The sequence below is a fragment of the Rana temporaria genome, chromosome 12 (assembly GCF_905171775.1).
Source record: "Rana temporaria chromosome 12, aRanTem1.1, whole genome shotgun sequence".
Taxonomy (NCBI): Eukaryota; Metazoa; Chordata; class Amphibia; order Anura; family Ranidae; genus Rana; species Rana temporaria.
In genome coordinates this window covers 97,953,190-97,976,806 of record NC_053500.1, presented here as the reverse complement: position 1 = coordinate 97,976,806, position 23,617 = coordinate 97,953,190, and the positions used below count along the sequence as shown (strand labels likewise).

Genomic DNA, 23,617 nt, shown 5'->3' with positions numbered 1-23,617 from the left:
ACATTACACAGCACTGCACCTCTGGACCCCTTTACATTACACAGCACCTCTGGACCGCTTTACATTACACAGCACTGCACCACTGGACCCCTTTACATTAAACAGCACTGCACCACTGGACCCCTTTACATTAAACAGCACTGCACCACTAGACCCTTTTACATTACACAGCACTGCACCACTGGACCCCTTTACATTACACAGCACCTCTGGATCGCTTTACATTACACAGCACTGCACCACTGGACCCCTTTACATTACACAGCACTGCACCACTGGACCCCTTTACATTAAACAGCACTGCACCACTGGACCCCTTTACATTACACAGCACTGCACCTCTGGACCCCTTTACATTACACAGCACCTCTGGACCCCTTTACATTACACAGCACTGCACCACTGGACCCCTTTACATTACACAGCACTGCACCACTGGACCCCTTTATATTACACAGCACTGCACCACTGGTCCCCTTTATATTACAGAGCACCCTGCACCTCTAATCTAACTAAACTATACAGTGTATAAATATATGTACAACTCCTGGTGATTTATATATATCCTCTACACACTGTAACATTAACTGACTAGCCTGCCTGCTCCATCTAACTCCAAAAAATTACTCTCTCTCTCTCTGTCTCCCTCTGTAAACCACGCAGCACAGATTACAGAAAAAAAAATGCAGACTGATTGATTAGCCCTAACAAGGGCTGTTTGGGGTGCTGTTCTAACAGCAGAGATCAGATGAGTCTTTCAGGACTGGAGTACACTGGCCTAAGCTAGCGCTTTCCCTATAAAATCAGCAGCAGCAACTCTGTCCCTCCTCTCACTAAGAATGCAAGTTCAGAATGAATCTAAAATGGATGCTGCCCGAGGGGTGGGAGGGTCAGGGAGGGAGGGTATGCTGCTGATTGGCTGGAATGTGTCTGCTGACTTTGAGGTAGAGGGTCAAAGTTTGCTCAATGTTAATTAATAGGAGGCGGATCGAACATTCAATATGTTCGCCCGCGGCGGCGAACGCGAACAAGCGAAAATCGCCGCAAACTATTCGCCGGCGAACAGTTCTGTACATCTCTATTGGCAATGCTGCAGGGGCTGCACACACAGCAGAGGGCCATCAATGAGTACCTGTGTGATTATGGCATCAGGACAGGCTCAGAGGAGCTTGGCTTATTTTCCTCATGCCAGTGGCTACTGATCATGGATGCATGCACTGTCCTGTCACCATTTGAGGAGGCCACAAGGATGGTAAGCAGTGACAATGCATGCATCAGTGACACTGTCCCTCTAGTCTTCCTGCTGGAGCACACACTTCGTGGAATCAAGGAACAGGGCACCTGAGGCAGAACAGCGGGAGGAAGAGGAGGAGGACTTCCTTTCCTCTCAAGGCCCCCTTTATGCAGATAGCATTCCTGCAGGGCTGCCAAACTCACAGGAAGAAGAGGAGGAGGATTGTGTCAGCATGGATGTAGAGGATAACAGTATAACAGTCTTCAAGGGATGGTTTTCAGTCTCCAGAAACCAAGCAATTGTACATGGCTGGGAGGAGATTGTGCCTGACAATGTTATCCTCAGTGACCCAGAGGACTCAGAATCTCATGCCTCTGCATACTTACGCTGCATGACTTCCTGATTCTGCAAAGCCTGCGAAAGGACCCTAGGATTTGTGCTAGCAAGGAAAGTGAACATTACTCTGGCTGGCAACCCTTCTTAATCCACGTTACAAGGGTAAAGTTGCAAAACCCATCTTGCCTTCGCAGAGGGCGCAGAGGATGAAAGATCTTCAGGAGACCTTCAAGAAAACTTTGTGTAACGCCTTTCCAGACCCTGGGATGTTACCATTATCTGGTGCTGGACAATGTGTTGCTTTGTTCGGTCATAGGAAGAGCGGTGGAGTAGGTGGTCGGCTGACCGATGCCTTTTAAACAATTTTTTAGTCCTGAGTGATGATAGGTTCAGGAAACCATCACCAGCATCTGCATTATATGGTGCAGGAATATCTAGGGCCAAGAGCAGACTTGGAGACCTTTTAAACAGAGCATCCCCTGGGTTACTGGGTCTTGAGGATGGACCACTGGCCAGAACTTGCTCAATATGCAATCAAGCTACTGGCCTGTCCTGCATCCATCATGCTTTGGAGGGTTTGTAATGGATCAAGGAGTGCGTCTGTCCACAAACTCCGCTGATAGGCTCACATTTATAAAAATTAATCGGTCCTGGATAGGCAACTATCAAGCCCCTGAATTTGCTAGGGATCTGGGATCCCTTGATGACTGCCTATGCTGACTAAGTGCCTATCCTATTCCTGAATCTTGATGATGATAGTTTCCAACAATAGTTTTGGTTTAGGGCACCACCAATACCAAAGGCCCAATTTTTCTGCACCCGTTTAAAATGTAATTACAATTTTTAAAATAATAAAAAAATTGTCGCCCAACAAGAATAACTGAGGGGTTACAGTGTTCTGGCACCACCAACACCCAAGGCCGAATTTTTCTCCACCTGTTAGACTGGGGCATGTAATTACAATTTTTGAAATAATATTTAACAGCGGGCCCATTCCTGCGCCCAACAAGTAACTGTGAGGAGGAGTTACAGTGTTCAGGCACCAACAAAACTCAAGGCCCAGTTTTTCTGCACTTATTTGACTGGGGCATGTTACTACAATTTTTGAAATATTATTTTTCTGCAGAGTATATAGTGCAGTCCATATAGTATATATACTGCAGTTCAGAGTATATAGTGCAGTCCGTATGGTGTATATACAGTATATTGCAGTTCAGAGAATATAGTGCAGTCAATGTAGTATGTATAATACAGTGCAGGGTATAAGGTGCAGAGTATATAATATAGTGTATTGAAGTGGTTAAGGGGAACCCTATGACAGAATTAAGAAAAAAAGGGCATGGGTTCCCCCAGTCCATACCAGGCCCTTTGGGTCTGGTATAGCTTTTAAGGGGAACTCCACGCCAAGTTTGAAAAAAAGGCGTGGGGTCCCTCCCAAAATCCATACCAGGCCTTTTGGGTCTGGCATAGATTTTAAGGGGAACTCCACGGCAATTTTTTCTTCCTGAACCATACCAGGCCACATGCCCTCAACATCGGGAGGGTGCTTTGGGGTTCTCCCCAAAGCACCTTGTTCCCATGTTAATGGGGACAAGGGTATTGCCTCCACAACCCTGGCCTGGTGGTTGTGGGGGGGTCTGCGGGTGGGAGGCTTATCGTAATCTGGAAGCCTCCTTTAACAAAGAGGCCCCCAGATCCCCATGTGAATGGGTAGGGGTACATTGTACCCCTACCCATTAACCAAAAAAAAGTGTAAAACACAAAAGACAGTTTTTGTGGTTTATTAAAAAGATGTCCACCCATCTTCAATCGCCGCCTGATGGACCCGAAAAATTGGGAAAAAACATTGCCTCAATGGGCGGAATCCTGCCGACTGCTGTCTCTTGGCTGTGACAGCTGTTAAATAGACAAGGGCGGGACCACCCGGTGACATAACCAAGTGACCCCGCCCCTTCTGACACCATGTGCTGTCACAGGGGGGTGGGGTCATCCGGTTATGTCAGTGGGCAGCCCCGCCCTTGCCATATAACAGCAGTCAGCGGGGTGCCTCCCATGGAGTATTTCTTCTATTTTTCAAGTCCGTAGGGCGGCGTGATTGATGACAAATGTGAATTGCGGGACACTTTTTGACAATTCCTTTATTAAAAGAAAAAAGTGGCCTGCGATGTACATCCATCGTCAATCGCGCCGCCCTAAGGACCTGAAAAATAGAAGAAAAAATAAGAAAATACACCTATATAACTGCTGTCACAGCCAAAAGACAGCAGTCGGGGGGATGCCGCCCATTGAGGCAGAGTTATTTTTTTTTTTTTGGGGGTCCATCAGGCGGCGTGATTGACGATGGATGGACACTTTTTAACCACTAGAGGCCCGCGCTATAGTCGAATGACGGCTACAGCGCAGACCTGAAAATCCGGGAGGACGTCAATAGATGTCCTCCCCTTTGCACGCGCAATGTGCGCCCCCTGCAGGGCGCGCGCTGTGATCACAGATCCATGTAAGGGGCCGGCCCCGGCCCCTTATCATATGATCAGCTGTCAGCTGATCACATGACGTAAACAAAGGATCAGTAATCGTTTTTTTTTCTCCTCACGCTCATAGCGTCGCTTTAACTGACAATTGCGCACTCGTGCAACGTGGCTCCCAAACAAAATTGGCGTCCTTTTTTCCCCAAAAACAGAGCTTTCTTTTGGTGGTATTTTATCACCTCTGCGGTTTTTATTTTTTGTGCTATAAACAAAAATAGAGTGACAATTTTGAAAAAAAAAATAATATTTTTTAATTTTTGCTATAATAAATATCCCCAAAAATATATAAAAAAACAATTTTTTCCTCAGTTTAGGCCGATGCGTATTCTTCTACATATTTTTTGTAAAAAAAATCGCAATAAGCGTTTATTGATTGGTTTGCGCAAAAGTTATAGCGTCTAAGGCATAGTTTCATGGCATTTTTATTAATATATTTTTTTACTAGTAATGGCGGCGATCAGCGATTTTTTATCGGTACTGCGCCCTTATGGCGGACACTTCGGACACTTTTGACACATTTTTGGGACCATTGGCATTTTTATAGCGATCGCCGATCAGTGCTATAAAAATGCATTGATTACTATAAAAATGCCACGGCAGGGAAGGGGTTAACACTAGGGGGCGAGGAAGGGGTTAATTATGTTCCCTAGGTGTGTTCTAACTGAAGGGGGGTTGGACTGACTTGGGGAAATGACTGATTGCTGTTCATACATTGGATGAACAGACGATCAGGCATTTCTCCCCCTGACAGGACTGGGAGCTGATTCGCGAGATGAGGTATAGCTACATGATCTCGCGCGGCTGGTCGGCAAGCAGTTACGTGCCCAGTGAGCAAGTGGTTAATAAAGGAATTGTCACTGTCTTTTGTGGGGTGAGATCTGGGGGCACCCTTGTTAAAGGGGGCTTCCAGATTCTAATAAGCCCCCCGCCAGGCAAACACCCACAACCAACGGCCAGGGTTGTGGGGACGAGGCCCCTGTCCCCCTTAACATGGGGTCAAGGTGCCTTGGGGGGGACCCCAAAGCACTCTCCCAATGTTGAGGGCATGTGGCCTGCTATGGTTCAAGAGGGGGGGGCTCGCTCACCCCCCCTATCCTGTCCTCCAGGCTACATGCTTGTATAAGGATCTGGTATGGATTTTGGGGGGGACCCTACACCTTTTTTTATTTATTTTTTTGCCGTGGAGTTCCCCTTAAAATCCATACCAGACCCTATTTTTTTTTGTGTGATATGGCACTGCATCGCAATTGCACGGTCATGTGATGTTGTACCCAAACAAGTAAACTTAGGGTGCACTTACACTGGGCTAGGTTCAATTCCCAAGTTTGATTGACCCCATACTCCCCCACTGGTATGCACTCACACTGGACTTAAAATAAATGTTCCCAGGCACACTTACATCATCACCTCTGACAACCGTGCCTAGAATGGGTTAAGCGTGCCATGCTCTGGACCATTTGGAAGAGGTGGTCTCTGGCACAGTTCAGTTGTGGTCTGGTATAGTGTGCTTTAGTGTGTGTGCACACTGTGCCAGAGCATGGAACTCTCCATAGATGACTGTGTACAGAAGCAGAGATCACCGTGTTCTGGTTAGCAAAGTATACCTGGGAAGTGTGAGTGCAGATCAGCGGGGGGACAATTGAACTTAGACATGGTTCAATTGAACTGTGCACCCTCATTTGCTGAACAACTCATATCTTTCCATTAAGGTTTACATTTACAGTGCCTTGAAAAAGTATTCATACCCCTTGCAATTTTTCACATTTTGTTACAACCAAAAACGTAAATGTATTTTATTGGGATTTTATGTGATAAATTGTGGCACAATATTGTGAAGTGGAAGGAAAATGTAGAATGATTTTCATTTTTTTTTACAAAAAAAAAATCTGAAAAGTGTGGTGTGCATTTGTGTTCAGTCCCCTTTACTGTGATACCCCCAACTAAAATCCAGTGGAACCAATTGGCTTCAGAAGTCACCTAATTAGTAAGTAGAGTCCACCTGTGTGTAATTTAATCTCAGAATAAAACTGTTCTGTGAAGTCCTCAGAGGTTTGTTAGAGAACCTTAGTGAACAAACAGCATCATAAAGGCAAAGGAACACATCAGAAAGGTCAGGGATAAAGTTGTGGAGAAGTTTAAAGCAGGGTCAGGTTATAAAAAAAATTATCCTAGGCTTTGAACATCTCATGGAGCACTGTTCAATCCATCATCCGAAAATGGAAAGAGTATGGCACAACTGCAAACCTACCAGAACATGGCCCCTCCACATAAACTGACAGGCCAGGCAAGGAGAGCATTAATCGGAGAGGCAGCCAAGAGGCCCATGGTAACTCTGGAGGAGCTGCAGAGATCCACAGCTCAGGTGGGAGAATCTATCCACAGGTCAACTATTAGTCGTGCATTCCAAAAATCTGGCCTTTATGGAAGAGTGGCAAGAAGAAAGCCATTGTTGAAAAAAAAAGGCATAAGAAGTCCCATTTGAAGTTTGCGAGAAGCCATGTGGGGAACACAGCAAACATGTGGAAGAAGTTGCTCTGGTCAGATTAGACCACAATTGAACTTTTTGGCCTAAAATTAAAACGCTATTTGTGGTGAAAAACTAACACTGCAGATCTCCCTGAACACACCATTCTCACTGTGAAACTTGGTGGTGGCAGCATCATGTTGTGGGAATGCTTTTCTTCAGAAGGGACAGGGAAGTTGGTCAGAGTTGATGGTAAGATGTTTGTAGCCAAATACAGGGCAATCTTAGAAGAAAACATGTTAGAGACTGCAAAAGACTTGAGACTGGGGTGTAGGTTCACCTTCCAGCAGGACAATGACCCTAAACATACAGCTAGAGCTACGATGGAATGGTTTATATCAAAGCATATCCATGTGTTAGAATGGCCCAATCAAAGTCCAGACCTAAATCCAATTGATAATTTCTGGCAAGACTTAAAAATTGCTGTTCACAGATGCTCTCCATCCAATCTGACAGAGCTCAACCTATTCTTTACAAGAATTTTGTGCAAAACTGGTAGAGACATACCCAAAAAACTTGCAGCTGTAATTGCAGCGAAAGGTGGTTCTACAAAGAATTGACTCAGGGGGGCTGAATACAAATGCACACCATCATTTTCAGATATTTATTTGTAAAAAATAAATTAAAAACATTTATCATTTTCCTTCCACTTCACAATTATGTGCCACTTTATGTTGGTCTATCACATAAAATCCCAATAAAATACATTTAAGTTTTTTGGTTGTAACATGCAGTGGCATAGTGTGGGGGGTGCCGTGGCCACTGGTGCGATATTTAGGGGGGCGCAATTTCAAGCCAGTGTGTGTCACACTGGCTGCCTCCTCCTAAATTAAATTTCCTGTGTCCCCGGCCGGCCGAAGCTCCAGCCGCCATCTTTCAATGTCTGGCGCCCTGTGATTGGGTCATGGGGGTCATGTGCGGCGTGGGGCTGGCCTGTCTGTGATCCTGAACTCCCGCCTCTGCACATGACCTCCATATGCCCAATCACAGTGCGCTGGACACTGAACAAACATGGCGGCCGCCTCCTCCTATCCTCCGGGCCCCAATGTCATGATGCAGAACAAGCAGCAGGTGAGGAGGAACACGGACTGGGGAGAGAGGCAGAGAGAGAAACGGAGTAGGGTTGCCAATTATCAGTAAACTTACAAACAGTTTGTAAAATCCATAATTGTTGCATTTGTCCATGAGTGTCAGTTACAGACATGCAGCCTATATTTCCGCAATGGACATTCAAGGACAGATGCAAAAAGTAAGGATTTTACATACCGTTTGTAAATTGATTGAAAGTTGGCAACCCTGAAACAGAGGCAGGGGCAAAGAGAGACACACAGAGGCAAAAAGAGAGGCAACAAGAGAGAGAGAGACAGAGGCAACGAGAGAGAGAGAGAGACAGAGGCAACGAGAGAGAGAGAGACTGTCTCTATCTGCCTCTGTCTCTCTCTGCCTCTGAGGCAGAGAGACAGAGACAGAGGCAGAGAGAGAGACAGAGGCAGAGAGAGAGACACAGAGGCAAAGAGCGACAGAGGCAAAGAGAGAGAGAGGGAGAGAGAGAGAGAGAGAGAGAGAGAGAGAGAGAGAGAGAGAGAGGCAAAGAGAGAGAGGCAAAGAGAGGGACAAAGAGAGAGAGAGAGACAGAGGCAGAGAGAGAGACAGAGGCAGAGGCCGAGAGATAGACACAGAGGCAAAGAGCGACAGAGGCAAAGAGAGAGAGAGGCAGAGGGAGAGAGAGAGAGAGAGAGAGAGAGAGAGAGAGAGAGGGGCAAAGAGAGAGAGGCAAAGAGAGGGACAAAGAGAGAGAGAGACAGAGGCAGAGAGAGAGAGAGAGAGACACAGAGGCAGAGAGAGAGACACAGAGGCAGAGAGAGAGACACAGAGGCAAAGAGAGAGACACAGAGGCAGAGAGAGAGAGACAGAGGCAAAGAGAGAGGCAAAGAGAGAGGCAAAGAGGGAGAGACAGCAGCAAAGAGAGAGAGAGACAGCGGCAAAGAGAGAGACAGCGGCAAAGAGAGAGAAACAGAGGCAGAGAGAGAGAGAGAGAGAGAGAGACACACACAGAGGCAGAGAGAGACAGAGGCAAAGAGAGAGAGGCAAAAAGAGAGAGAGAGGCAAAAAGAGAGAGGCAAAAAGAGAGAGAGAGAGGCAAAAAGAGGGGCAAAGAGAGAGGCAAAGAGAGAGACAGAGGCAGAGCGGGAGAGACAGAGGAAAAGAGAGACAGAGGGAGAGAGAGAGAGAGAGAGGCAAAGAGAGAGAGGCAAAGAGAGGTGCAAAAGGAGAGAGAGAGGCAAAGAGAGAGGCAGAGAGACAGAGGCAGAGAGAGAGACAGAGGCAAAGAGAGAGAGGCAAAGAGAGAGAGAGGCAAAGAGAGACAGAGGCAAAGAGAGAGAGAGAGACAGAGGCAAAGAGAGAGAGAGACAGAGGCAAAGACAGAGAGAGACATAGGCAACGAGGGAGAGACAGAGGCAAATAGAGAGAGACAGTGAGTGACAGAGGCAAAGATAGAGAGAGAGAGGCAAAGAGAGAGAGAGAGAGGCAGAGGCAAAAAGAGAGAGAGGCAGAGGCAAAAAGAGAGAGAGAGAGAGAGAGGCAGAGGCAAAATGAGAGAGAGAGAGACACCGAGGCAAAATGAGAAAGAGAGAGAGACAGAGGCAAAGAGAGAGAGACAGAGGCAAAGAGAGCAAGACAATGAGAGAGAGACAGAAGCAAATAGAGAGAGGCAAAGGCAAATAGAGAGAGACAGAGGCAAAGAGAGAGAGAGACAGCGGCAAAGAGAGAGAAACAGCGGCAAAGAGAGAGAGAGATACAGAGGCAAAAAGAGAGAGAGAGGCAGAGGCAAAAAGAGAGAGGCAGAGGCAAAAAGAGAGAGAGAGGCAGAAGCAAAAAGAGAGAGAGACACACAGAGGCAGAATGAGAAAGAAAGAGAGAGAGAGACAGACAGAGGCAAAATGAGAGAGAGAGAGAGAGAGAGAGGCAAAGAGAGAGAGACAGAGGCAAAGAGAGACAGAGGCAACGAGAGAGAGACAGAGGCAACGAGAGAGAGACAGAGGCAACGAGAGAGAGACAGAGGCAACGAGAGAGAGGCAGAGGCAAAGAGAGAGAGGCAGAGGCAAAGAGAAAGAGAGGCAGAGGCAAAGACAGAGAGAGACAGAGGCAAAGACAGAGAGAGACAGAGGCAAAGACAGAGAGAGACAGAGAGAGAGAGAGAGAGAGAGAGACAGACAGACAGAGACACAGAGGCAAAGAGAGAGAGACAGAGGCAAAAAGAGAGACAGAGGCAAAAAGAGAGAGAGAGGCAAAGAGAGAGAGAGACAGAGGCAAAGAGAGAGAGACAGAGGCAAAGAGAGAGAGGCAAAGAGAGAGAGAGAGAGACAGAGGCAAAGAGAGAGAGACAGAGGCAAAGAGAGAGAGAGAGACACACAGAGGCAAAGAGAGAGAGAGAGACAGGCAAAGAGAGAGAGGCAAAGAGAGAGAGGCAGAGGCAAAGAGAGAGAGGCAGAGGCAAAGAGAGAGAGACATAGGCAAAGAGAGAGAGACAGCAACAAAGATAGAGAGAGACAGAGAGAGACAGAGAGAGAGAGACACACAGAGGCAAAGAGAGAGAGAGTGTAGTGGATAGTATAGTATAGTGGTCAGTGTAGTGTAGTGGATAGTATAGTGGTTAGTGTAGTAGATAGTATAGTATAGTGGTCAGTGTGGTGTAGTGGATAGTATAGTATAGTGGTCAGTGTAGTGTAGTGGATAGTATAGTATATTGGTCAGTGTGGTGTAGTGAATAGTATAGTATAGTTCAAGAAAAAGAAATGACCAATTGGGCCAGTCATGGAGTATAGTATAGTGGTCAGTGTAGTGGAATGGACAGTATAAGATAGTGGTCAGTGTACTGGAATGGACAGTATAGTATAGTGGTCAGTGTAGTGTAGTGGACAGTATAGTATAGTGGTCAGTGTAGTGTAGTGGACAATATAGTATAGTGGTCAGTGTAGTGTAGTGGACAGTATAGTTTAGTGGTCAGTGTAGTGAACAGTATAGTATAGTGGTCAGTGTAGTGTAGTGGACATTATAGTATAGTGGTCAGTGTAGTGTAGTGGACAGTATAGTATAGTGGTCAGTGTAGTGTAGTGGACAGTATAGTTTAGTGGTCAGTGTAGTGTAGTGGACAGTATAGTTTAGTGGTCAGTGTAGTGTAGTGGACAGTATAGTATAGTGGTCAGTGTAGTGTAGTGAACAGTATAGTATAGTGGTCAGTGCAGTGTAGTGGACAGTATAGTATAGTGGTCAGTGTAGTGTAGTGGACAGTATAGTATAGTGGTCAGTATAGGTATCCGGTTAGTCAGTACTATTGTATTTGAAGGGACTCGGGAGTGCTAAAAGTCCGCAGGTTGGGGGGGCGCAAATTACTTGCCTTGCCCCGGGTGCTGACAACCCACGCTACGCCACTGGTAACATGACTAAATGTGGAAAAATGTAAAAGGGGTGTGAATACTTTTTCAAGGCACTGTACTTAATTGATTTCAGACACTATTCCTAATTTTAAACTGTTGCCTTATGGTTTTATGGGTAATCTAAATTAAATAGCTGTATATCCACTTCCATACCAGGCACTTACGCATCTTCCCGCCCAAGCCCATTTTCAGCTTTCAGCAGTGTCGCAATTTGAATGACAATTGCGCGGTCGTGCTACACTGTACCCAAATGAAATTTTTATCATTTTGTTCCCACAAATAGAGCTTTCTTTTGGTGGTATTTGATCACCTCTGCAATTTTTATTTTTTGCGCAACAACTAAAAAAAGACCATCATTTTTGAAAAAAATTACGTTTTTATTTTTTTTCTGTTAATTATTTTGTAAATAAGTACGTTTTCTTCTTCAATCATGGGCACTGATATGGCGGCACTGGTGGGCACCGATGAGGTGGCACTGATGGGCACCGATAGGCGGCACTGGTATGCTGCACTGATGGGCACTCATAGGCGGCACTGATGGGCACTCATAGGCGGCACTGATGGGAACTCATAGGCGGCACTGATGGGCACTCATAGGCGCACTGGGCACTCTTTGGTGGCACTGATGGGCACTTATGGGCGGCACAGATGGGCACTGATAGGTGGGCACTGGGCATAGATGGGCACTAAGAGGTGGCACTGATGAACACTGGGTGACACTGAGGGGTGGTTCTGATGGCATTGCTGGGCACAGTCAGTGCCCATGTTGACAGTCTGTGCCCATTTGTGGGCACTGATTGGCATAGATTGCATTTAAAACATTTTTTTTTATTGTTTTTTTTTTATATATATATCTATTTGTGCTATATTGAGCACTGGGGGGCACTCCCTGGTGGTCCAGTGTGGGGATCTGAGGTGGGGCTGCGCTGATAAACAATCTGCGCGAACCCCCCCTGTCAGGAGAGCCGCCGATCGGCTCTCCTCTACTCGCGTCTATCAGACGCGAGTGAGGAAGAGCCGGTCAACGGCTCTTCCTGTTTACATCGTGATCAGCCGTGATTGGACACGGCTGATCACGTGGTAAAGAGCCTCCGCTGGAGACTCTTTGCCGAGATTGGAGATGCAGGGTGTCAGACTGATACCCCGCATCACCGATCGCCGCGCGCCCCCACGGGCGCGTGCCGGCATGAAATCCTGCAGGACGTCCATAGACGTCCAGTCAGGATTTCACAACCACTTTCCGGACGTCAATCTCCTATTGACCGGGCGGGAAGTGGATATATGAATATATATTGTAAATTATGAATATATTTCATTTAGCTTGCTGAATATATGTCATTTAGCACCTAGGAAAGCCCTTTTGTTAAGACTAGACTATGTGGAGCCCCAAGCTTGGAGAGACAATTCCCGCACTTTGGACTGGTCCTATTGCCGTCACGGTCCCCATCGACATCTGTGCCTGTACCTCTGATTGGTTCCTTGCCGTCACGTTACCAGAGGGTGTCGGAGTCCGGATACCCCCCCCTGTGACTCTGCACGTGACCACCTGACGCGTCAGCGCTGTTGCGTCACTGGCTTTCCGTCTAGGCTCGCCCGCCTGCAGACTCCGTGGCGGTGCTCTCCTGCCGAGATTGTCCCCACCGGAATGTCCCTGTCATTCAAGTCTTCCACCACAGCCGTGAACCATCTGTTTCTGCAGGCCATCTAACCATCTGAGGTACCATTTGTAGTCACTCCCCCATTGGTCTACCACCTGACCTGGTGTGTAGTATTGTACCATTCCAACAGCAGCATACTGATAGACACTGGTGACGATATTAACCATTCCATCACAGGACTCCTCTTAGTGGCTCTCATTCTGGACTAATTCTTTTATTAACCATATTTTGTAGATACATGAGTTTTTATTATTGTGTGTACAAATATCTATGTTATTTCCTATTTTAGACTATAACGTTTTATGACTTTACTCAGAGCGCTGCTTCTTTTGTTTTTGTGTTCCTGTGTCCATTTTCCAGTGGTTGGCGACAGCACTGGGTATTGTATATCTTATTTTCACAGATTGGACCGTGTCTCGCTTCATACTGTTGCAGCGCCATAAAGGGATTTTGTTTTTGTTTGTCCATTGTGTTAACCCCACTTTCTTCAATTGACTCCATGCTTTGATATGCAATGAATATAGCCCCACCGGTAATTCTGGGAAAATTCAATTAAATCTCCTGCACAGATATAGTCAGCAGGATTTGCATGAAAGGGGGCTGACTTATGTAGTAAGGCCTCGAATCCTGATCCAAGCTAGGCCAACCAATGAGACATCAGCATAGAGAGAGATATACTCCAGAGGGGAGGAGAAGGGAGCTCACTTTATGGAAGGATGGTCTGCAGGATGGTTCTAAAAGGGTAATTATGGAAAAGGGTCTGTGGTACCTGTCCATGTTTAAGTCTGTACTTTAATGTTTTAGAGGAATATGCTCTGTATCCCTCCATGTAAATACTTTGGCCCGGATTCACAGACAGCAGGCGCACATTACGCCGCCGCAGTGCATCCCCCTGTGCGCTACACCGACGCAGCGCAGAGAGGCAAGCACTGCATTCAGCAAGCTATTGCTCCCAACACTGCATCGGGGTGGCGTAGATTTCGAAGGCGCAGGCCGGCGTAGGTGGAAGTGGGTGTGACTCCATGCAAATGATGGTCCGAGCGTGGTGCAGTGTTTTACGTCCGGCATATCATGAACGGCGCATGCGCCGTGACGTGGACGCATGTTCAGCACCCCTCTGCGCATGCTCACAACTACGCCGGCGTAACCCCCTAAGATACGCCGGCCCACCGCGTACGCCAAGAGCATAAGTATGCCCAGCCATACGCCCGTCCAGCGCAAAAGTACACCAGCTTGTCTTCCCTAGGGCAGAGGTACTTTTGTTGTCTGAGCCATGTCAGATAGTGAGGTGGACAGGGAGAGGAGAAAGAAACATTTCTCAGCGGAAGAGAAGGCGATCCTGACCTCAGCAATCTCCAAGTATGATGCCTACCTCCATGGCGCACAGAGCGTCAGGACCAGCAAGGCCAGGAAGCAGGAGATCTTCCAGAAGATCACCCTGGAGATCAATGCCCTTGGGCATGAAACCAGGACCTACAAAGATATACAGAAAAAGATCAACGACATGCTTCGGCGTGTCAGGGAGAAGCTGGCCAAGGTGAGAAGGCACCTCAGGGGCACGAGAGGCGGACCAGCTTCTCCTCTCAAGTTGACACCTGAGGAGGAGGTGATTGCCAGCTGTCTGGAGCAGGTGGAGGGCCTGGAGGGCTTTGACTCCAGTAACCAGGACTTGAGGAGAGGTGTTAAGACCTGCAGTGGGTAAGGTACTGCAGCCTTCTTTCCATCCTCAATTGCCGAGCATAAGGGATTATCGCTACCATAGAAGGTAGAGGAATAGTGGAGATGAATGCAGTTTCCAAGATGAATGTTCCCCCCAAACATGAGCCAAGACTTCATGAAGGGTGTCCAGATCTAGAATAGCTTTATTGAGACTGGAGGTTACTTATATACAGCAAAAGGGAATACTTGACGTAATTAGATGAACAATGACAATCTCCTCCCACCACATCATACAATGGTTTTACTAACGATAGACCTCTTAGGAGACAGACGTCCTGTCTCCGATATATCTGCATGAGTTAATTACTAGTCAGTTACCCAGACAAGGTGAGCTTTCTCACCTGCTAAACAATAGAGATTCACACAATGAACGCTTCTTGAGAGACAGACGAAAGTTCATTTACATGACACCGCAGACGATATTATCACAGCAAGCTCTGCCTGGGAGATATTGATATCAGTTAAGGAATAAACCAATTATCTCCAGGCAGAGAGCACCCCAAGTTTCCCAAAAGTTGGAACACCCCTTTCCACACAAGGTATCCCTACAATTACATATCCCCTGATAGCTCCGATCTGGGGGGACCAACATATCCAAATTTCACCCAGATCGGTCCAGGGGTTCTTAAAAAAACAAACAGAACCTATGAGAAAATCCAGAATAAAGTCAATTTTCTTCACAAGAGGTAAGTGTGTTTTATCCCCCATCCGGTGTGGAACATGTGAGAGGGTGGAAGGGAACATGTGACAAGTGTGTGGAACACCAACATGTGAATGCTTTGTGTCACCCACAGATGTGCTGGAGGGAGCTGGACCATCGTCTGCCTGTGTCCGACCCACGCCATCCCCGGAACATCAGCCTCAGCCTGACCCCCTGGGAAGCCATGAGACATCGGTGGAGGGGAGTGCCCACACCTCTGCTCTAGAGGTAGTTCTTAAGGAGCAGGTGGATCTCCATCTGGAGGAATGCCTCTACCATGAGGAGGCTTCCATCTTCCCCGGACCCTCTGAGACCTCCACGCCCATCAGGGGAACCCCCTCAAGGGCTACCCCATCCAGGGGAACGCTCTCAAGGGCTACCCCATCCAGGGGAATGCCCTCAAGGGCTACCCCATCCAGGGGAACGCCCTCAAGGGCTACCCCATCCAGGGGAACGCCCTCAAGGGCTACCCCATCCAGACGGACACAAGCCTCTCCATCTCCACGGAAGGCTCTGAGGAAGACCAGGGGTGGATCCCTACAAGAAGGGCTGGAGAGGGAGCAGGCACGGCAGACACGGCACATGGCCGATATTGCATGTGACCTCCACCGCGTGGCTGACAGCCTGGCCTCATTTGTTGAGTCCTTGGCGGAGACCCAGGCTGCGTGTACAGTGGCTGTACAGGGCACCGCAGCCGCTATGCAGCAGTGCCTCAGCCAACAGGCTGAGCATACCAGCTCCATCACTGACTCTCTGCAGGAGGTAAATGCAAACTGTGCAGCCATGGCCATATGCCTATGTGACCAATCGGAGACCCTTGATGCCATGCATCACCACATGTTAGCAGGGGGTCCCTCCACATCTGGGGACCAGGCATCTGATGTGCAGGCCAGCCTGGATCGGAACACCATGGCTATGGGGGAGCTGCAGGCCACAGCAGCAGGCATCGTGGCGGAGGTTAAGAGCCTGGGCGTGGTCGTGCAGGCCAACACTGCCGCTATCCAGATGGAGGGTCGCCAGAACAGGCGTCTCCAGCGGCAGAACAACGCCCGGCAGTGTCAATTGCAGGCAGAGACCAACAGCGTGCAACACGTATTGCAATTGCCTTGGAGGGGATGCAGGCAACATCCGCCACAACCTCCAGGAGCGTCAGCCCAGGTGATGCCCCACCCCCCCCACCTGAGTCATCAACACGACAGCTGCAGAGCCGAACCCTTGGCACAAGGCCTGGCCCGCGAGAGGGCAAATGACTGGCCTGATGAAAAGTGCTGCTCAGAGTTTGAGCTTTTATTTTTGGTGCCGTGCACCTGTAAGGGCATGCCATGGCTGTTAATGGCATGATGCCTTTTTTTTTTCCACGGATGTCACAGCACCATGCACATGGTGAGGAGTGCAGAATTAGTGACTGAACACCGTTTTGCAGGGGCAGGGTTTGTCCGGTGAGGTCATTGCGACCGTGTGACTGGTGTGTGAGTGTGTGACATTCCTGCCAGCAATTTAATGCATAATAGCGATCCAAAAAGCAACGTTTCGAGGTCGCACAGGACCTCTTCGTCATCTTTTGCCTGACGAAGAGGTCCTGTGCGACCTCGAAACGTTGCTTTTTGGATCGCTATTATGCATTAAATTTTTGGACGTTTTTTAAATGATCTTTGGTGTGCTGGCGAATATGTTTATATGATTTGCTTTCCGGTTCCCAGCTGGTAATCGCTTCAGCACCCTTTTACTTATTGGCCATTTTCCTGGAAGGTGTGCAATTGGAATATTTTTGATTCCTGCCAGCAAGGCGCGTCACCTTGGATCGTCAGGGAGAGGTTATCCCCACGACCGTGTGAATGTGGTATGAATGGACAGCAACATCATTGGGGCCTTGGCGTGGCGTTGCTGCTCCCAAGTCCCGCGCGGTGGACTTGGGCTAAACCAATGTGAGGTGGATGTGGTGTGTGTGAGCTAGGGACCACAGTGGTGTGCATGCGTGCATTGTCCGTGTGCCATGATGAATGTGTTTGTTTAACGTGCAAAGATACGTTCCATGAGGCAACTCCTGACTGCTGTTCCTTCAGCAGACGGGGTAGCCTCGGGCAGGGGGGGACTGTGTGGTTCGGGGGTCAGGTCATCACATATGTCAATCTCCAGGCCCTTTCTCATGGCGTAGTTGTGCAGCACGCAACATGCACCGATGATCTGGCACGCAAAGTTTGGGGAATACAACAGGGTCCCCCCGGACTTATCCAGGTATCGGAAACGGGACTTCAGGATGCCAAATGTGCACTCCACCACTGCACGGGTGCGTATGTGTGCAGCATTGTATCTTCTCTCACCTCTGGTTTGGGGATTCCGGTATGGAGTCAGGAGATGGGGCCCAAGTGCATATGCCGAGTCACCTGGAAGGGAAAAGACAGGAGGATGTTAGTCGTGCATGTGCCCCTCGTGGTGTCTGCATCATGGGGTCGGACAGTCATGCCTGACTCCCATGTCACTCACCAACCAGCCAGCTGTTCCCGTACACGTTCTGTTCGAATTCTGTGGGGATGTTGCTTTGACGGTATATGTAGCTGTCGTGGCTGGCGGGGTGTTTGGCACGGACGTGCCATATGAGGCATTGGGCATCGGCTATCACCTGTACGTTGATGGAATGCCATTGCTTACGATTGCGGTATATGTGCTCTGTGGCACGGGGGGGCCGTAGTGCCACATGTGTGCAATCAATGGCCCCCATGGTGCGTGGGAATCCGGCAATTCTGTAGAAATCCTGCATTGCCTTTTGCCGCAGATGCTCATGGGTGGGTTTGATGATGCGGTGGGACAGGCGTATGCCTCGAAACGTTGCTTTTTGGATCGCTATTATGCATTAAATTTTTGGACGTTTTTTAAATGATCTTTGGTGTGCTGGCGAATATGTTTATATGATTTGCTTTCCGGTTCCCAGCTGGTAATCGCTTCAGCACCCTTTTACTTATTGGCCATTTTCCTGGAAGGTGTGCAATTGGAATATTTTTGATTCCTGCCAGCAAGGCGCGTCACCTTGGATCGTCAGGGAGAGGTTATCCCCACGACCGTGTGAATGTGGTATGAATGGACAGCAACATCATTGGGGCCTTGGCGTGGCGTTGCTGCTCCCAAGTCCCGCGCGGTGGACTTGGGCTAAACCAATGTGAGGTGGATGTGGTGTGTGTGAGCTAGGGACCACAGTGGTGTGCATGCGTGCATTGTCCGTGTGCCATGATGAATGTGTTTGTTTAACGTGCAAAGATACGTTCCATGAGGCAACTCCTGACTGCTGTTCCTTCAGCAGACGGGGTAGCCTCGGGCAGGGGGGGACTGTGTGGTTCGGGGGTCAGGTCATCACATATGTCAATCTCCAGGCCCTTTCTCATGGCGTAGTTGTGCAGCACGCAACATGCACCGATGATCTGGCACGCAAAGTTTGGGGAATACAACAGGGTCCCCCCGGACTTATCCAGGTATCGGAAACGGGACTTCAGGATGCCAAATGTGCACTCCACCACTGCACAGGTGCGTATGTGTGCAGCATTGTATCTTCTCTCACCTCTGGTTTGGGGATTCCGGTATGGAGTCAGGAGATGGGGCCCAAGTGCATATGCCGAGTCACCTGGAAGGGAAAAGACAGGAGGATGTTAGTCGTGCATGTGCCCCTCGTGGTGTCTGCATCATGGGGTCGGACAGTCATGCCTGACTCCCATGTCACTCACCAACCAGCCAGCTGTTCCCGTACACGTTCTGTTCGAATTCTGTGGGGATGTTGCTTTGACGGTATATGTAGCTGTCGTGGCTGGCGGGGTGTTTGGCACGGACGTGCCATATGAGGCATTGGGCATCGGCTATCACCTGTACGTTGATGGAATGCCATTGCTTACGATTGCGGTATATGTGCTCTGTGGCACGGGGGGGCCGTAGTGCCACATGTGTGCAATCAATGGCCCCCATGGTGCGTGGGAATCCGGCAATTCTGTAGAAATCCTGCATTGCCTTTTGCCGCAGATGCTCATGGGTGGGTTTGATGATGCGGTGGGACATGCGTGTGAGGATTGCGGGGACGACCTGGTGCACGCATCTGCTCATGGTGGATTGTGACATCCCAGACACGACTCCACTTGTACGTTGAAAAGATCCACTGGCGAGGAAATGCAGTGTTGCCAGTACCTTGACTAGTGGATGCACTGCATGTGAGCGTTCTGTCTGGCTGGTGATTTCATCATGCAGGGCTGTGGCTAATTCCAGGATGGCATCAGGGCTGAATCTGAAGATGCGATAGACCTCCGATTCCCCCATGCCAAAGACGTTCATGCGCGTTCGGTATATCCTCTCCTGTGCCCTCCTCCGTGCCTGTGGACGCAGTAGTGCTATGACCATGGCTGCCCCTGGCATGTTGGCATACGGATGTGTTGTTCTGCCAGTATGGTTGCTCAGCTCGTTCGTAACGGTGCTGCTGCAGCTGCTCTCCAGCTGACCTGTACACGTCTGTTGCTGAGTTACACCTCCTTTATGGGGAATAACTTTACGCCGGACGTAGAACTTACGCGCACCGCGCGTAGCCTTTACCTCATTTGCATATTTGAATGCCTAATCAATGGGAGAAGCAACATGCGTCCAGCCCATATTTGCGCCCACGCTACGCCGGCATGTGCAAGATACGTCGGCGTAGGATGGCCTGTTTTTAGGCGTATGTTGGTTTGTGGGTCTGGCGCACACATACGCCGGGCGCACACTTGCACTACGTCGGCGTAAAGTGATTTGTGAATCCGGGCCTTTGTACTTTAAACTACTATTTCCTGCTTCTTTAAAGGGACACTAAAGGCAAGATTTTTTTTTACCTCCGCTGTGTAGTTTGTTTTGCACAGAGTGGCCCGGATCCGTGTCTTCTGGGGTCCCTCGGCGGCTGTCTCTGCTCCTCCTCGCAAAATCTTTCCACGTTCATGCGAGCTCCCTCGCATGGTGGAAAGCTTTTGCGAGCGTGCTCCCGTGATACAGCAGCGTCCATAGCCGCCGACTATCACTCGGCCCCGCCCCCGGCGCGCCGCGTCATCCGCTGTGATTGACAGCAGCGCCAGCCAATGGCTGCGCTGCTATCAATCCTCCCAGCCTAGCCAATCAATGGCCAGGCTGGGAACCGAATGGAAGACGAGAACGCGCATGGGACTTTCGAGTGGAGAGGTAAGTAAAACGGGGGCTCGGGGGGGGGGGCTATCAGATGTTTTTTTTACCTTAATGCATAGGATACATTAAGGTAAAAAAACTTACCTTTACAACCCCTTTAGGCGATAGATAGTTTGTGTGTTAGATTAGACTTTGTATAAGCTCTAATAAATGTTTATTATATTGAAGCTTTCACTTCTGGTCAAAATAACTCTTATTTACAAATATCATATCTTTGAGATATTAAATCTTAAATATATAGGCCCGGATTCACAAAGCACTTACGCCGACGTATCTCGAGATACGCCGCGTAAGTCTATCTATGCGCCGTCGTATCAATGTGCCGTGCCCACAATCTGAGATACGCCTGAAAATAGGCTTCATCCGACCGACGTAACTTTCCTACGCCGTCGTATCTTGGGCGCATATTTACGCTGGGCGCATTTGCCGCTCCCATTGATTTTCTATGCACATATGCAAATGAGGTAGATACGCCGATTCACTAACGTAGTTGCGCCCGGCGCATAATATACGCGGTTTGCGTAAGGCGTACGTCCGGCGTAAAGTTATTCCCCATATAGGAGGCGCAACTCATGCAAAAGGTATGGACCAGGGAACAGAGTCGTCGTATTTTACGGCGTTTATGTAGTACTTGAATAGGGCTGGGCGTAGGTTACGTTCACGTCGTAGGCAGTGATCCGTCGTATCTTAGGGAGTAGTTCTGATGTGATTCTGCGCATGCGCACTGGGATGCGTCCACGGGACGGCGCATGCGCCGTACGTTATTCGTATATTTATGACGCTCAATCCATTATTTACATGGGGTCACGCCTCATTAGCATGGCTCACGCCCACTTCCCCCTACGCTGGCTTACGCCGAGGAAACCCAGCGTATCTTTAAGAGCGAGTGGGAGCGAGTGCTTTGTGAATCCAGTGCTTGCCTCTGTGCGCTGCACCAGCGTAGCGTAAAAGAGATATATGTATGTGAATCCGGGCCATAGATTTTAAACAGTAACAAAACAATATTTTGCATTTCAATTAGTGTGGAGATTTGCTTTACTTAAGTTACTGTTTTTTTACACAGTATGTAATGCTGGTGTTGGTTTAATGGGTCCTCTGGAATGTCACCCCTACAACACCATGAAGAAAATCTTTGATGTGAATTTGTTTGGGACTATAAGCACCATACAAGCCTTCCTCCCTGGAATGAAGCAGAGAAGATCTGGACAGATCATTGTTTCCAGCAGTGTTGGGGGCCTGCAAGGTAAGACAGTTGAATTTCAGAGCTTGCCTTTGGGTTTTTAAAATAAGTGTATGCAAATTACATTTGCAGGATACTAAAACCTTCATATGTAGAGAAGTGATTTTCGCTCCAAAAGAAATTATAAAAAGTGTGGGATAAATAAATAAAATAACACAAAGCAGCTCCCCTAGAAATAAAAAGAAAATGGATATCTCTGATTCAGTGAATAATTGGAGTGATAGGGGGCGCTAAAGCCATAGGCTAACTTAAAGTGTACCAAAAATAGGAGAACATACACTCAATAGAATATATGCGCAAATGTGAATAAATACATGCAATTCAGGCCCTAACAGCAGGAACTGCGTAAGGTGATAGATACAACTGGATCTTGAATACAAAATATAAAGTGCCAATAACCATATAATGGATAGACCGGTGAACAATATATATGTGAAACACAATGAAAAAAAGTGCTCCCAAAACCAGAAAACCAAAACAAAAAAGTAAAAAAAGTCCAAAGAAAAAAATGTAGTATAAACACTGTCCATGCACTCTTAGAGTGATAATTGACTTTTTCCAAAATCGCAACGATTCAGCTTGACAGAGAAGCATACAATCTTCTTGGAATCATGTGCATACAATTAAATTCTTCCACCACTTATGAGTAAACACCCGAGAAGTGCTGATAAAATGGGCTCTTACCAGAGCGATAGGGCTTGCTTAATGAAAAGAAAGCCACAATCGCATAAGCAGAATGATGTCTGCAAACATATGGAGCGTCTTCCACTGGTGTCACAGGCTATCTCCCTCCAGGAAATTAGGCAGATGGGACATGAAAAGGCAGAGAACAGCTCATAGTGCAACCAGTTTATTGAAATAAAAAATTAAAAACAAAGCAGGGCCAAGTGGCCACTTACACTAACAAGTGCCCAACCCGGCACTAGGTCTGCAGGCTCAGATATGGAGGCAACAGCCTCTCCTTCCGTGTCGGCGCGAATCCGTCAGGTGTCCTTGCTGACAGCCGAATGCGGGAGGGGGATAAAGTTCAAAAGAGTGACCAGGCTGCGCCGCCGACGATCGTTTCGTGAGTACGTCTTCAGGGGGGCGTGCCTGGTCACAAGGGTCACGTTCTTTTGAGTGATAGAGCAGGGAAAGCGCGGAGACCGATTGGCGGAGCCAACGGCCAATCACAGCACAATCCCGGCGGGTATAACGAAAAAGGCTGAATGAATACAAATTTGAGTGACACGGATGGCAGCCTATTGGAGCGCAGTCCCATTGGCGAATTGAACAACTGCAGCCGGCGATAATAGAACATGCCAGCATGTATATTCTCAATGGAGCAATTCATATGATTAAAATACATTAATTAGTACCAGCCTCAAATTAATTTAAAACTTATATATATAAAATACATGATGGCAAATAGTTGTATTAAAAATTAATAAAAATATCAAAGGAGTAAATGAAGAAAAAAGGAGTCTCTGATGCAATACTGCATCCATTACACCAGATGGCTGCCTATTTCTCTCTCAATAAATCACCATGGTTCCATAGGAAAAAAATATAAATAAAGAAGATGATAATTCAAGAAGTGTCTCCATTCTTGAGATCGCACACGAGAAAAATTAATTTCTGAGTGCAAATCTTGCATAGGGCAAGGTAAACAAAACCAAAAGAAATGGATCACTATATATCAAGGGAAACAAGAGAATACTGTAATTAGGTATAACCTTATCAAGTAGGGGCAGATCCGACATAATAACGTGGGAGCGATGTATATATATATATATATATATATATATATATATATATATATATATATATAAATATAGTCATAGCATACAGGTCGCAATAGACCCAAAATGGATATATAAATAAGTAGCTAGTGCTACAAATATACTGGCTGGAAATAGATAAATCCCCACATATTCAATCGTTAGAAAGGTAGCAGTTTAGGTCAAGTTCTATATTTAGGCCGAGGGGCTGCATACTCCTCAACTTATATAACCACATGGTCTCATTTTGAGAGATGGCTCTTCTCATATGAGTCCCTCGCCAATGATTCGAGATCTTATC

At 47.7% G+C, this 23,617-nt stretch overlaps 1 protein-coding gene across 1 annotated transcript in view; it reads left to right on the top strand.

Annotated features, from left to right (window-relative positions):
* Positions 1-23,617, top strand: part of HSD17B1 (hydroxysteroid 17-beta dehydrogenase 1) — a 384,740-nt gene that overhangs the window by 58,896 nt on the left and 302,227 nt on the right. The window contains exon 3 of the mRNA XM_040329791.1: positions 21,380-21,559. Within this exon, the coding sequence (XP_040185725.1) occupies positions 21,380-21,559 (180 nt within the window). The remainder of the gene's footprint in view (positions 1-21,379; positions 21,560-23,617) is intronic.